This window comes from Rhinoderma darwinii, chromosome 4 (assembly GCF_050947455.1).
Source record: "Rhinoderma darwinii isolate aRhiDar2 chromosome 4, aRhiDar2.hap1, whole genome shotgun sequence".
Taxonomy (NCBI): Eukaryota; Metazoa; Chordata; class Amphibia; order Anura; family Rhinodermatidae; genus Rhinoderma; species Rhinoderma darwinii.
In genome coordinates, this window is record NC_134690.1 from 231323260 (window position 1) to 231339042 (window position 15783).

The window sequence follows — 15783 nt, forward strand, 5'->3', positions numbered from 1 at the left end:
AACGACCCCGACTTTAAAGCTATTACATTATTTAACCTGACAAGTTGAACGCCGTACAAAATAAAATAAAAAACAATGGAAAAATTGCTGTTTTCTGTGAATCCTGTCAGAAAAAAAATGTGTTAAAAAGTGATCAAAAAGTCGCATCTACTCCAAAAATGGTACCAATAAAAACTACAAGTCGTCCCGCAAAAAAAAAGCCCTCATACAGCTGCATCGTCTGAAAAATAAAAAAGTTATTACTCTTCAAATATGGAGACGCAAAAACAAATAATTTTGAAAAATGTTTTTTACTGTGTAAGAGTAGTAAAACATACAAAATCTATAAATTTGGTATCGTTGCAATAGTAACAACCCACTGAATAAAGTTATTGTGTTATTTATACCACACGGTAAACGACGTAGATTTAGGACGCAAAAAAAGAGTGGTCAAATTTAAGGTTTTTTTCTATCCCCACCCCCCCCCCCCAAAAAAAGATATAATAAAAGTTAATCAAATTCCATGTACCCCAAAATGGTGCTATTAAAAAAAAAATACAACTTGCCCCGCAAAAAACAAGTCCTTATACAGCTATGCCGATGCAAAAATAAAAAAGTTATAGCTCTTGGAATGCGACGATGGAAAAACGTAAAAAAATGGATTGGTCATTAAGGTCTAAAATAGGCTGGTCATTAAGGGGTCAATCTTTCAACGTATGTGAACAGTAGTGTGAAAGAAGACTAAAGATGTGTGTTTTAAAAGGGGACAAAAAAAAATTTAATCTCTGGATAAAGAAAAACGAGGAGAGGAGGACACGGCGCTTCTCTAAGGTAATATTATAAGGAACGAGGGACTATGTGAGCAAACGGCGAGCTGATGTACTCACCTGGCAGTGTTGTGCTAGGATAGGCACAACACTATTGCTAAGCATGGAAAGTAGAATGACATGAAGATCGTTGTGGAAGTCGGCTGCCACCCGCTGCTATCCCACGAGAAAAAGTTCTGTTCCCGGGGAAAACGAACACAGGATGTGGAGGGGAAAAAAATGCAGTATTCGGGACATGGCGCCTGACAGGTAGATATTCAAAACAGAGTATGTTATAGTAGGCTTTATTTGTAATAGATACTACGCGTTTCAGGACCGGACAGGTCCCTTCCTCAGGTACATACCTGAGGAAGGGACCTGTCCGGTCCTGAAACGTGTAGTATCTATTGAAAAAATTGAATCTGGCTGCTAAAAATACAACATTTTATAAAATAAACTATTCAAAGAGATGTGAAATAATGCGTCTGCCAATAACCGGGGTATCGTTTTACCATCTGGGAGAGCTTTAAGATTCTTCATTTTCAGTTGACTGCTATTGATTCCGTCACAAAAAACGGAAACGATTGGCAATGTTTCCGTCACCATTGATATCAATGGAGATGGAAACGGAAGCTAAGGTTTCAGTTTGACTTTCCGTTGAGGGGTTCACCCGACGGAAACCTCAGACTGAACCCCTGAATGGAAAGCCAACGCTGATGTGAACAGGCCCTTACTCATTTTTCAGAATTGAAGTCCTCATTGCGGTTTTCCTTCCTCAAGCAGCATATTGAGAGCAGGTGCAAGTCATCAGATATGTTTCTCTCATGTCCACCTGGTATTTACCCAGCTCAGTATATAGCCACTGCTTGCATTGAAGACCTCCTTTTTAAGGAACAACTGTGGTTTAGAGAAGTCCTTGTATGTGTAGAAAAGTTTAAAGTCCTTGTGTTCAAGCTCTTTGAACAAGCTGTACCAGTATCTGACAACACTGCTGTCATTTCCACTGACCTCGAACCCAGGCCAGTGGAGGTGGATCTCCAAAACAAGCTGTCCAATTTGCTCAATGATGCCCTCTAGAATGAGATTTTCCAATATCTTCCACTCTGCGCTTTCCATATCTGCTTTAAGGACATCAATCTGAAAGTTAATACACAACAGTTAGGTGAGTGACTTATGTGATATCTGCAAGCACAAGGCATGCAGTGAAAAGAAAATCTGTTAAGTGCCACTCTAAGCGTACCTGCTGGCATTGTTACGTGTAGCACACCCTGGAGGGGGATTTCAATTCTACTAACTGTTTATTGCAGTTTCTCATTTAACCCCATAAGGACACAGCCAATTTTTTTTAATCTGACGTGTCACTTTATGTGGTAATAACTTTGGAATGCTTTTATGTATCCAAGCGATTCGGAGATTGTACTTTATGTTAGTGGTAAAATTTGGTCGATATATTCAGTGTTTATTTGTGAAAAACTGCAAAATTCGGAGAAAATGTTAAAAAATTAGCATTTTTCTAAATTTAAATGTATTAGCTTGTAATACCACACAAAATAGTGACTAGTTAACATTTCCCATATGTCTACTTTGATTGCATCAGTTTTTAAGTCCTTTTATTTTTCTAGGACGTTACAAGGCTTAGAACTTTAACAGCAATTTCTCACAATTTCAAGAAAATTTCAAAAGGCTATTTTTTTCAGAGACCAGTTCAGTTCTGAAGTGGCTTTGAGGGCCTTTTATGGGGAGTTTCTAATATATATCACCCCGTGTAAAAAACTGCACACCTCAAAGTATTCAAAACAGCATTCAGAAAGTTTCTTAACCCCCTAGGCGTTTTACAGGAATTAAAGCAATGTAGAGGTGAAATTTACAATTTTCAGGTTCTTTGCCAAAATTCAATGGTAATAGATTTTTTTCTTTAACACAAAGTTTTACCAGAGAAACGCAACTCAATATTTAGGGTAAGGCCACATGGTGCATCGTTGACGCGGTTTTGTTGCATTTGAAAACCGCATTCGGTCAACTGCATGCGTTTTTTGTCTCTGTAACGCTCCAGTTCTGTTGCATTTTTAAAGGAAATAATTGACCGACATAGTTTTCACCCGTGTTGAAGTTTGTTAGGTGCTTCCTGTATATAGTTAAAAAATGCAAGCAGTTCAGCAACAACTTTGGCAATGCGGTCATTAACTGCATGCGGTCGGACGTTATGAAGATGCAGTTAACTGCACAAAAAAAAACACATTGTAATATAATAGCAGCAGTCTATCCATAACCAAAATTTCACCATTGACTTCTATTGAAAAATGACTTGCTGCAGTTTAAAACGCAACATAAACGCACCGTGACTGCAACGTGTGGCCTTACCATTATTGCCCAGATTCTGCAGTACTTAGAAATATCCCACATGTGGTTCTAGTGTCCTAATGGACTGAAACACCGGCCTCAGAAGCAAAGGAGCATCTAGTGGATTTTGGGGCCTCCTTTTTTTTTTTTTTTAAGTATATATTTTAGGCACCATGTCAGGTTTGAAGTGGCCTTATGGTGCCAAAACAGTAGAAACCCCCCCAAAAGTGACCCCGTTTTAGAAATGACACCCTCAAGAAATTTATCTAGTGGTATAGTTAGCATTTTGACCCCACAGTTTTTTTTTGCTAAACTTATTGGAATTAGTCTGTAATAATGAAAATCTAAGTTTCTCTGAAAAAACTTAGAAATTGCATGAATTCGATATTATGGCAATGTGCCACAAGTGGTAATAAACTGCTGTTTGGCAGGGCTCACAAGGGAAGGAGCACCATTTGGATTTTGGAGAGGAGATTTTGCTGGTATGTCTTTCGTGTGCCATGTCGTGTTTGCAACGCCCTGGAAGGACCAAACCCCCCCCCCCCCCCAAAGTGACCCCATTTTGGAAACTATGCCTCAAGAAATATTTCTAGGGGTATAGTTAGATTTTTGACTAGAGATGAGCGAACTTATGATAAGTTCGGTTCGGCTGGTTCGCCGAATTTCTTGAAAAAGTTCGATTCGGACCGAACTTGTAATTCAAGAATGCCCATAAAAATCGTGTATGGAGCTCCCGTAATGACGGGTGGCTACATGTGTACACCCGGCATTATGGCAGCGTTGCTAGGCGACGTTAGTAAATAGTCACTGTCCAGGGTGCTGAAAGAGTTAACTGATCGGCAGTAACTCTTTCAGCACCCTGGACAGTGAATTCCGATCACAATATAGAGCAACCTGTAAAAAAAAAAAAAGACGTTCGTACTTACCGAGAACTTCCTGCTTCTTCCTCCCGGCCTTTGCCTTGGTGACGCGTCCCTCTCGACATCCGGCCCGACATCCCTGGATGACGTTTCAGCCAATGTGACCGCTGCAGCCAATCACAGGCCAATCACATGCTGCAGCGGCCACATGGACTGTCGCCTCATCCAGGGATGTCGGGCTGGATGTCAAAAGGGGCACGCGTCACCGTTGCCTTGGTGACGCGTCCCTCTTTCGGCATCCAGCCCGACCTCCCTGGATGACGTGGCAGTCCATGTGACCGCTGCAGCCTGGGATTGGCCTGTGATTGGCTGCAGCCTGTGATTGGCCTGTGATTGGCTGCAGCGGTCACTTGGACTGAATCGTCATCCCGGGAGGTCGGACTGGAGGAAGAAGCACGGAGTTATCGGTAAGTAGGAACTTCTATTTTTTTTTTACACGTTGATGTATATTGTGATCGGAAGTCACTGTCCAGGGTGCTGAAACAGTTACTGCCGATCGCTTAACTCTTTCAGCACCCTGGACAGTGACTATCTCCTGACGTCGCGTACTGGAAAATCAGTGACTCATAAGCCGGGTTCGGTCAAAACGTGTTCGGCCGAACCCGGTGAAGTTCGGATTCGCTGCGAACCGAACTTTTCACGATGTTCGCACCGAAACCGGGTTCGGTTGTCCCAGTTCGCTCATCTCTATTTTTGACCCCACACGGTTTTTGCAGAATTTATTGGAAATATGCAGGGAAATTGAAAATCAAATTTTTTTTCTAATAAAATGTAGTTTTAACTCATTTTTTCATTTTCACAATAGATAAAGGAGAAAAAGCACCCCAACATTTGTTAAACAAACTCTTCTGAGCAGACCAATACCCCATATGTGGTAATAAACTGCTGTTTGGACACACTTAGAAGGGAAAGAGTGCCATTTGACTTTTGGAGCTCAAGTTTTGCTGGAATGGTTTGCGGTGCCATGTCACATTTGCAGAGCCCCTGAGGGACCAAAACCGTGCAAACTCTGCAAAAGTGACCCCATTTGGGAAACTACACCCCTTATGGAATTTATCTACGGTATAGTGAGAATTTTGACCCTACTGTTTTTATGCTGAATTTATTGGGATTAGGCAGCGAAAATTTTAAATCTACTCTCCACTGAAATGTTTTTTTTTCATTTTCACAAAGAATAAAGGAGAAAAAGCACCCCAACACTTGTAAAGCGATTCTTCAGAGTACGTCAATACCCCATATGTGGTAATAAACTGCTGTTTGGACACGCGGCAGGGCTCAGAATGACACGAGTACTACTTGGCATGTAGATTTAGCATGATTGTTTTTTGTTGGGTGCCATGTCACATTTGAGGTACCAGTACAGTAGAAACCCCTACCACTGGAAACTATACCCCTCAGGGTATTCATCTAGGGATGTAGTGAGTATTTTGATCCCACAGGTGTTTCATAGATTGTATTAGAATTGGGAAGGGAAAATGAAAAAATACACAGCTTAGTATCGAAATACATGAATTAACGGTATTGAACCATTTGAGGGTGCACGGCATCGAAACGGTATCAAAATTTCTATGCATTGTGCAACATTAAGTATATCCACGAGATATGCCATAAATGTCCAATAGGGGGATAGGTGGACAAAAATAGTGCAGCATGCTGTATTTTCCTCGGACAGACTGGAATGAGAATGAATGCCAACTTAAGACAAAACAGAAATTTGAGATCCCGTTGACAATTACTAGTTTCCTGATCCATTTATTTTTTTCCTAAAAACAGTATAAAAGAAATGTACTTGTATCTAATCATGGTACTATATTGTCAAACTGTTGCATTATTTATATGATCGATATGAACTAGGAATAAGTATATATTGCATCCTGTAATATAATAATGTATATGAGACTTGCCTTACCATAACTGATTAATAGCAGCCAGTTACCCGCTTTTGGTAATTTTTAGGTTTATTTTTTACACTAGTTATTGCAAGGGAGATTTATTTTAAATATGTTCATTACATACAGTGAACGGAAATGTTATAAGAATTTATTTTTTGTATTCCATGCTTTTGTCTAGCCATTTACTTTCAGGTTCACGTTTTATCCTGAGGGTGTATGGGCAATGCTTTATGAACTCCTGCCTCACCACACCTTGCATGTCAGGATAAGAATGGGATAATTGCTAGGGCTTAAAAGTGATAAGGTTTCACCCTGTGGGCATGGCTGATAAGCAAAAGGTCTACAAATAAGAGTTAACATTCACAATTGTTCATATGCTGGTAAGACTTTGAAAAGACAAATCCAACCCAAATACTTTGGCTTGACTATATCTTGTGTTGCACAGTCCGAGTTCTGTCATGCCACTTGAATAGAATGATAGCACTGTTGTGCCACCTTTCCCTACTTGAATAACACTACCAAAGAAGGGTATGTCAAAAGTTACACAACTGCTTTGGTCCTCATTCACACAGACGTGGGACTGTTGAGAGTTGCACCAAAATGCAACTCTTCCATGTCACATTGGGTCAAATTTACTACGGTCTGCTTCTAGAATGTGTTGTAAAATGTGCCAAATTTTATTTTAGACTAATTGAACAAATGTTTGCACCTGACTAGACACTTTAGAAAGGGGGCATGGCTTAGCATGGAATGGGCATGGCTTAAAATGTGCCAAAGGAAAATGCTAAATATAGTTTTTAGCATCTTTGAAATTTTTGAAAATGGTGCACAACACTAAATATGCTGCAAAAGCTTTTTCTTGTTAAATAAATTCCTGTCATTGAAATCTCTTTACACACGTCCATAGAAGCTGTGTGAATAGTGAGGAAAATAATAGTACATTTTAGTCAAGCCATTTGCACTATTACATATTGTGTCTGTTGGGCCTATGGCCCATGGAGCATATGCCAACTAGGAGTCCATAAAATGCAATGATAGGCTGCCAGCATATCCTACTGTAAACTCTGCACGAGAACTTGATATAGCACCAGATGAATTTACGCTAGGGTGACATCTGAGCTCCACTACTGCAACGTAGGCGGCATGCAATACTTCCCTATCTGTTGCAGAATCTACTCTTTTTCAGTCAACAGATTTCAGCCATTCCTCATCTATAATGGTATGTTAATGGTGATCCCAACGATCGTTCATCAACCTGTCTAATTCATCTTTAAGATCATTGAAGAAGACGTTCGAAGCCAATTCTTGCTCCATAATCCTTTTCCATTGCTTTCATGGCTTATTTTCCTTGTGAACGTAGACTAGCTGCACTCTGTTCTTCTTTGAGATACATGGCATTTCTTAAAAATACTGGATAAACATGATCATAAAGGATAATCCTAATCGGTCAATTTTTTAGATTGTAATATAAATTATGATTAAAAAATTCTATAAAGAGATGCATAAAAGCAAGCTCTGTTTAGTCTGTATTTTGCATTGAAACTACAGTGTATTTATCAAATTCTATGTTTTATCTATTGACTAAAACAATTCTGCACAGTTCTTACAATTAGAAAATGCATCCACATTCAAGGCTCACGCTCCTATCTAACGTGTCAGAACTTTTGTTTCTGTAACTTGAATCATATTAATCCAAACTTTCAATGTGCGAGAGAATATAATATGCGCTGCAGTTTTAGGCATATGGTATTAGTTAACCGCATCTTCTGCAGATTTCAGTTTGGCTACACAAGTTCATAGCTTGTGATAGACCATGAACTCTGAACAATTGTGCAATCTTAACTGAAACCAGAACTGTTCTGCAAACTTGGTATTAATAATTATAAAATATAAAAAAATACAAACACCCTTAATAAACGTCTGTATAAATTCCAGTAAGGCCTCATGCACAAGACTGTAGCAATGTGCACGGCCGTGATTTTCGGGTCGGCTGGTCGCGGAGTGTCAACCGCGGGCTGCCCGCAAATCGTGGGCTGTGCACATGGCCGCGTTCATTCATTTCTATGAGCCTGGACTGCAAAACACGGCCATAATAAGACATGTCCGTTCTTTTTGCGGTCCAGGCTCCTGGGCCATGTACGGACCGTGGAAACCATGGTCGTGTGCATGGGCCCATTGAAATGAATGGGGCCGCAATTCACCTGCAGATTTGCAGCCCCCATTCTATGCGTATGTCTGCAGCGTATTACAGCAGCAGTGAAGTGGACAACGTTTTAACAAATCTCATCCACGTGCTGCAGAAAATTTCCACACATGAATTGCAGTGCGAATTTGAAAATCTGCAGCATGTCGACTACTATGGTGCATTTTCACTACAGATTTCTCTCCTTTTATTAAGAGGGGAGAAATCCGCAACAAATTCAGAGGAAAATTTGCATGTAACACACAGACTTTGCCACTGATTCACGGCATATTTTCTAATAATTTTTCCTGCAGAGTGTGAACATAGCCTAAGGGCCTGTCCACACGTAACAAAATTGCTGCAGCAATTCTGCAGAAACCAGCAGGATTTCCGCTGCAGAAAAACGGCACCATTTCCTGCAGTTTTTTACTGCAGAAAATGGTGCGTATTTTGCTGCGTTTTTCTCAATGTTGGGAGATGGTGACATCTCCTGTGGAAAACGCAGCTATTCAGTCCACTTTCCGCAGCGGGAATTGACATGCTGCATTACGAAAAATACGCACCGCAAGTCAATTTCTGGTAGGAAATTTTACTCAGCGTATGGATGACATTAGTTAAATCTCACCCACTGCTGTATTTTGCTGCGTATTTTCCGTCCCCAATTCCGGACGGAAAATACGCAGCAATTCCATTACGTGTGGACAAGCCCTAACACTTGACATTCATGCTGATAAAATTCTTCTATGTACACAAAATAACATTACCACCTAATATTTTCTGCCGCACAATAAAAGCGCATTGTATAACCTGCCAATTATTTGCATATATAATGCTAACCGTTCTGCCCAACCACCAAAGCCATTGTTTGTAATTGGCATAGATCAAATTCTTCAATCGGCTGTAGTAATTATACCAAACATTCAAATCAGCACTGGGATTAGGGGGGCTCAGCCACCTCCAAACCACTGTTCGATCACTACCCACTGTTCGAGGCAACATAGAGCATTTTCTATGTTGCGCCCCGTACTGATCTATATAAATGGTAAACAGGAAGAGAAAGCTGAACATGATCGGATTGAGGGAACTTGATCTTATTCAGCCTCCTGTCACAAACTGCAAGGACAGAGCTGGAGCCTGGAAAGGTGACTAACTAACAGGACACCAGGTATGAAACCCAGATGTCTCCATTAACCTCTTCACCAAATAGACCACCAGGAATATTATCATTAACCCCTTCACTACCCTAGACCACCAGGGATATTACGATTTCTGGTGGTCAAGTAAAAGGGTCAATCAGAACTACTACAGACTATTAGAAAGGTTGTAAAAATGTAGAGGTCTATAGGCAATTTAAATCAGAAACTCACGCTACATGTTTTGCTTAATACAACTTGTAAATGTGGACCCTGAAAGCATTTCATGGGGACCACAGCTGAGGGTGCTGCTGTGTAGATTTATATATCTTTGTCCATTTATGTAGTTTCCAGATGAGCTGTATACTCCGAGACCAATGTATGAAGCTTTTCCTGTGAGTTGAATACTTGGAAACATGTTATCAGTAATGATTATATATAATGATCTGTTCTTGCAGCATTTAATCAGTTATTGTAAAGAAATAATGCACAATAATCAGATTTGTGATATTCAGAAACAAATCTCCATCGGATTGTTGCTGTACAAAGTTTAAGGTGAATATTTTAGGACTTATCTAAATGATATAAACTTCATATACGTGTATATCCAAAGTATATACAGTATTGTCTGTAAAGCCGTGTTCACACTGTATTTTAAGGCATATTTTGGAGCGTAAAACAATCTTATTACGTCCTAAAATACAGTTAAAATATGCCTGCAAACAGCATCCTATAGGTTTCAATTGGAAATATGCTGTGTAGCTCATAAGAGGCGGCAGATTTTATATGCTACTGAATTAAAAAAAAACTATTTTTTAATTTCTTAAAGCATTTTACAAGCTCATCTTTCCCATTTCCTATTGACGTTGTAAATACGCTTCAAAAACATTTACAAAAATAAAAGAACTCCAAAGTGAAATTTGTAAATCGGCTCCAAAAACTCCTGGATTTCAGATGCAGTTTTATCATGAAATCAGCCTCGTACTTTTCAGCGTGAACATTGTCAACATAGCCTAAGCAGCCACTTCAGTTTTTGAAGAGGTTAAAGCTGGCCATAAACTTAAAGAGGCTCTGTCACCAGATTTTGCAGCCCCTATCTGCTATTGCAGCAGATAGGCGCTGCAATGTAGATTACAGTAACGTTTTTATTTTTAAAAAACGAGCATTTTTGGCCAAGTTATGACCATTTTCGGATTTATGCAAATGAGGCTTGCAAAAGTACAACTGGGCGTGTTGAAAAGTAAAAGTCCAAGTGGGCGTGTATTATGTGCGTACATCGGGGCGTTTTTACTACTTTTACTAGCTGGGCGTTCTGACGAGAAGTATCATCCACTTCTCTTCAGAACGCCCAGCTTCTGGCAGTGCAGATCTGTGACGTCACTCACAGGTCCTGCATCGTGTCGGCACCAGAGGCTACAGTTGATTCTGCAGCAGCATCAGCATTTGCAGGTAAGTAGCTACATCGACTTACCTGCAAACGCTGATGCTGCTGCAGAATCATCTGTAGCCTCTGGTGCCGATGTGTCCTCGCTCGTCTGACACGATGCAGGACCTGTGAGTGAAGTCACAGCGTGATCTCTCGAGAACACGCTGTGTCTGCACTGCCAGAAGCTGGGCGTTCTGAAGAGAAGTGGATGATACTTCTCATCAGAACGCCCAGCTAGTAAAAGTAGTAAACACGACCCGATGTACGCACATAATACACGCCCAGTTGTACTTTTACTTTTCAACACGCCCAGTTGTACTTTTGCAAGCCTCATTTGCATAAATACGAAAATGGTCATAACTTGGCCAAAAATGCTCGTTTTTTAAAAATAAAAACGTTACTGTAATCTACATTGCAGCGCCTATCTACTGCAATAGGAGATAGGGGTTGCAAAATCTGGTGACAGAGCCTCTTTAAAAAGGGAACCTGTCACTAGGTTTGGGTCCACTAAACCACAACATGTAGTTATATGCATGTTTGAAACAATAAAATCCCAGTTGGATGTCAAAACCTGGCCCTTTCGGCATTAGGTAGTAATGGTAGTAATAATACATATAAATTAGCCGAGGTGGGTCCAGGAGGGGAGTCCAGCGGCACCGGGTGCATGCACATTGCGCAGCGGAAGCCAACGACATTACATTTTGCTTCACTGCTAATAATCTGCAGTCAATTTCTGTTGTGGATGTTCACTACGTATGTCAAACCTTTGATCCGCAACAAATTGTGTATCAAAAACTGCATATTACACATGTGGATTTTGCAGCGGATATTTCCGCCACGGGTATTGTAATGTAGGCATGTAGGTGACACTAAAGGAATCTAGTGTGGGATGCTGGATTACAGAGTTAGACCTTTTTTCTATGCGTCACTTCATGGCTCTGGCATGATTGCAAATTATGGTAAAACCCTTAAATGAGTAGGACTATGGACAGTGTCAGGGCGGCTTCTGCTGTGTTCCCTCCCGCAAGAATATACACACGCACACGCACTCTGAGAGAGCGCACTCTGCAGAACCACCAGTCTGTGTGTGTTCTCGCGGGAGGGAACACAGCACAAGTCGCCCTGTGTTATATCAAGTCCAGAGTCAGCGCAGCCGTCTAGCAGGACATTTTCGAGCACTTCAAGATTCTCTCTGCTAACGAGCTTTATGGAGATGCTGATTTCATTTTCCAGCAGGACCTGGCACCTTCCCACAGTACCAAAAGTACCAATACCTGGTTTAATAACCACAGTATCACCGTGCTTGATTGGCCAGCCAACTCGCCTCACCTAAACCCCATAGAGAATCTATGGGGTATTGTCAAGAGGAAGATGAGAAACCAGACCCAACAATGCAGACGAGCTGAAGGCCGCTATCAAAGCAACCTGGGCTTCCATAACACATAAGCAGTGCCACAGGCTGATCACCTCCATGCCACGCCGCATTGATGCAGTAATTCATGCAAAAGGAGCCCTGACCAAGTATTTAGTGCATATACTGTACATAGTTTTCAGTAGACCAACACTTCGGTATTAAAAATCATTTATGAAATTGGGCTCATATAATATACTACTTTTCTAAGGGACTAAATTTTGGGTTTTCATTAACTGTTACCATAATCATCAATGTTAAAAGAAAAAAATGCTGGACATAGATCACTCTGTGTGTAATGATTCTATGTAATACCGTGTTTCCCCGATAGTAAGACACCCCCGATTGTAAGACGTATCGGGGGTTTCAGGGGGGTCGGCTAATATAAGCCGTACCCCGAAAGTAAGACATATGTCTTACTTTCGGGGAAACACGGGGGTATTGCCGCCTCCTGCCCACTTCCGCGCCGCCCCCTCTCCATATGTCACCGCGCCGTCCCCTGCACTTGCTCCTGCTGCAACTGCCGGAATCGAAGCGCGCGCCGATTCCGGCAGTTTAACCCATTAAATACCGCTGTCAATAGTGACAGCGGCATTTAATGTGTTTGACAGAGGGGGGAGCTCCCTCTGTCACCCGATCGGCGCCCCCGCAAACAAATCGCGGGTCGCCGTCGGGTTTCCATGACAGCCGGGGGTCTAACAAAGACCCCCAGGTCTGCCTTCAGCATCTGCCTGTTAGGCGATGCCGGAGGCATGACCTAATAGGTTGCCTGTCAGTTTTACACTGACAGGCAATAATGCTTCGGTATACTAAGTATACCAAAGCATTATATATGCGATCGGCACATCGCATAGTGAAGTCCCCTGGTGGGACTAAAAAAAAAAAATGTAAAACAGTTAAATAAAGTTTGTGAAAAAAAAAAAAAAAAAAATTCGACAATTTTTTTACAATATAAGACATACCCCGAAAGTAAGACATAGTCGGGCTTTTGGGGATAAAAAGAAAGTAAGACACTGTCTTACTTTCGGGGAAACACGGTATGAGTTTCACGTTTTGAATTGAATTACTGAAATAAATTAACTTTTGGATATTCTAATTCACGGAGAAGGACTACTATGTGAGTATGTATAGGAGTTTCTGTTGTCTGCGGTCTGTTCTTTATGCACGGCCAAACGACTGGACCATTCTGCACCAAATTTGGCACATAATTAAATCACGCGCTTCTAAAGGTTCAGATTGGGTTTCAGCTCTCTAGGACCTACCGTTTTTGACATATTCACAAAAGCAAATATGGCACCACTGGCTTCCACTACAAGGACCTTCCTCCATATCACATGACCCGTATTAGCCAATAGAAGCTCACAGGTCCTTTATTCTTAGCCTAACTTACATACACACAGTTTTAGACAAGGTTTCCAGAACAACCAAGCCATTTTTCTTTACTCTACATATTACTCTCCATTAACTAACTGTACCTATACTGGATTTGAGCATTCTCCTGAATTGAAACTCTTTCATACCAGTCATGCCTCCACAAAGGAACCGTGCACTTGGAGGAAAGACTCCTGTGGCAAAGAGCATGGCTGCTGCCCGAGCTGCTGAAACTTCTGAGCAGAACCAAGCCTATGAATTTGAACAGACAGACCAACACGTTATACCCGGGCAGCGACGGGTACTTTTTCGAGATTTTTTTTATAAAGAGTAAATGTGTTTCTTCAATTGTCACAGACTATGGTAATTAAACTTTACCTATTTAGTGGAAGTGCTGCATTAAATCACATTTAGATCTTCAGAATTCCACTGTATTTAGACTGGATAAAAAAAATGCAGTACTTGGCAGAGAAGACTAGGACAACACCAGATTTTCATTTTCATTAGTACATTGAGTAATTAAATAGCTTCAGGGAACTTGGTTTTTGTGCAAACAAAACCAATTACTGAAATGTCTGACCGCCTATGAATCATTTTGTTCTTTGTTTAATAGGGTAATTCCTGACGCCTTCGGTTTTAGGATGGGTTAATTTCCCAATCACCAAACAGGCTTGTGCATGACTCGGCAGTGTTTGTAAGTGTAGCCACGTATACATCTCTAGGTGTACCGAAGAATGACTCAGTATACAAACAGAGAAGAAGTAACTCTGTAACAGGCCGAAATTTACCAAATAGCTATACGCACAGCAATATTTTGGGTCAGTGAGAAAAATTAGCCAAGAATGAAACTATGTATGGAGAGCTATCTAGCACCATGGTAACTCCTTGAGATTCTGTAATCCTTCTCTTTTGTTATGGAGTTCTAGAAATGGGAAATATCTCTTCTCCGAGCTTTAGGCCAACCATAAAATGGACAGTTCTCACCTTTCTTTCATTTTCTATAAGGAAATGGTATAGCAGCTTTCATCCCACAGTTTACATGTCTAAAGTTGTCCAAAACGGACAATTTGGACCGAATAGCGATTGAAAATTATAAGCAAATGATCATTCACAATGCCTACCGCAGTAGGCTGCCGTCGGCCATTGTATATTGTGCGTAAGCAAGTTTAACCCCAAAACACTTATTTAGACAAAGGCAAACCCCTTAAGCGGACCATACAAATACACTCCTCAACATTTAAATTTTAACACCAAGAAGGACAAGCTGGAAAATCTGCAAATGATCAAATTTTCAGGCACCTAGCTCAAATCTGTGGCATGTGGAAGGGGAATAAAAGCCAGATTGAAAGAACAGTTTTTTTTAGCTTCATGAAAGCTAAAAAATCAGATCAAGTGGTATGGGATGATTGTACAATGCCCCCTGTTCGCCGACGTGCCAGTTTTCGCCACTTGTTGCAATATGAGGGGGACAGAATTCTTGTACTGCGGGACATTTGTTTATCACTCCGACAGATCACTATGCACTTAGGCCCAGATGTCATCACTGTTCAATGTTGCGTGTCCCAGAGGTTGGGAGAACAACAACAAATGGGAATGACCGCATGAGGTGCGCGGAGGCGAACCTCTGCACGGACAGATCGTCTGATTGGAAGAATGGCGTGTAATAATCTATTCTGTACTGCAAGTGAAATTGGATGTCACATCCTAAGCCTGGGGCAGCAACCAGAGTCGACACAAACCATCAAAAGGTGGTTGCACGACATTGGGTTACGGGCCAGACTTCCAGCTACAGGTCCTCCTTTGACCACATGCCACCGCTCACATGCTGTCATGGTACACAGCAAGATGGCAATGGCAGCTGGAATGGAGGTCTATCCTCTTCAGTGATGATTCCCGCTTTTGTCTCGGACGCAATGATAACTGGAGATTGGTCTGGAGACCATGTGGGCAACGCCATGAAGAGCCCTTCACAGGGGAACATCCCACCAGTCCTATTCCTGGGATCATGGTGTGGGGTGGCATAATGTACAGTACCTGGAGCTCTCTAGTCTTAATTTCAAGTATACTGACAGCTCGGTGTTATATTGATTTGGTTGTGGAATCAGTGGTACGGTCATTTCGTCAAAGTGTCCCAGAAGTTGTTTTTCAACAGGACAACCAAGTCGTATGTTGCTCATGCTTCTGTGAGCAGCCTGCGTCGCCTTTACCTGCTACCATGGCCTGAAAGAGTCCCCGAAGTTGTCTTCTATCTAACACATCTGGGACGTCATTGGTCAGCAATTGCAAAGACAGCTGCCAGCAGCCAATCTTGATGATTTGCGTG

General features: G+C 41.3%; 1 protein-coding gene across 2 annotated transcripts in view; it reads right to left on the reverse strand.

The window, feature by feature from the left end:
• Positions 1-1212: 1212 nt before the first annotated feature.
• Positions 1213-15783, reverse strand: part of METTL24 (methyltransferase like 24) — a 113866-nt gene continuing 99295 nt past the window's right edge. For both annotated transcript variants that reach the window (XM_075864223.1, XM_075864224.1), the window contains one exon: positions 1213-1922. In XM_075864223.1, coding sequence (XP_075720338.1) covers positions 1608-1922 — 315 coding nt within the window. In that variant the 3' untranslated portion in view covers positions 1213-1607. The remainder of the gene's footprint in view (positions 1923-15783) is intronic.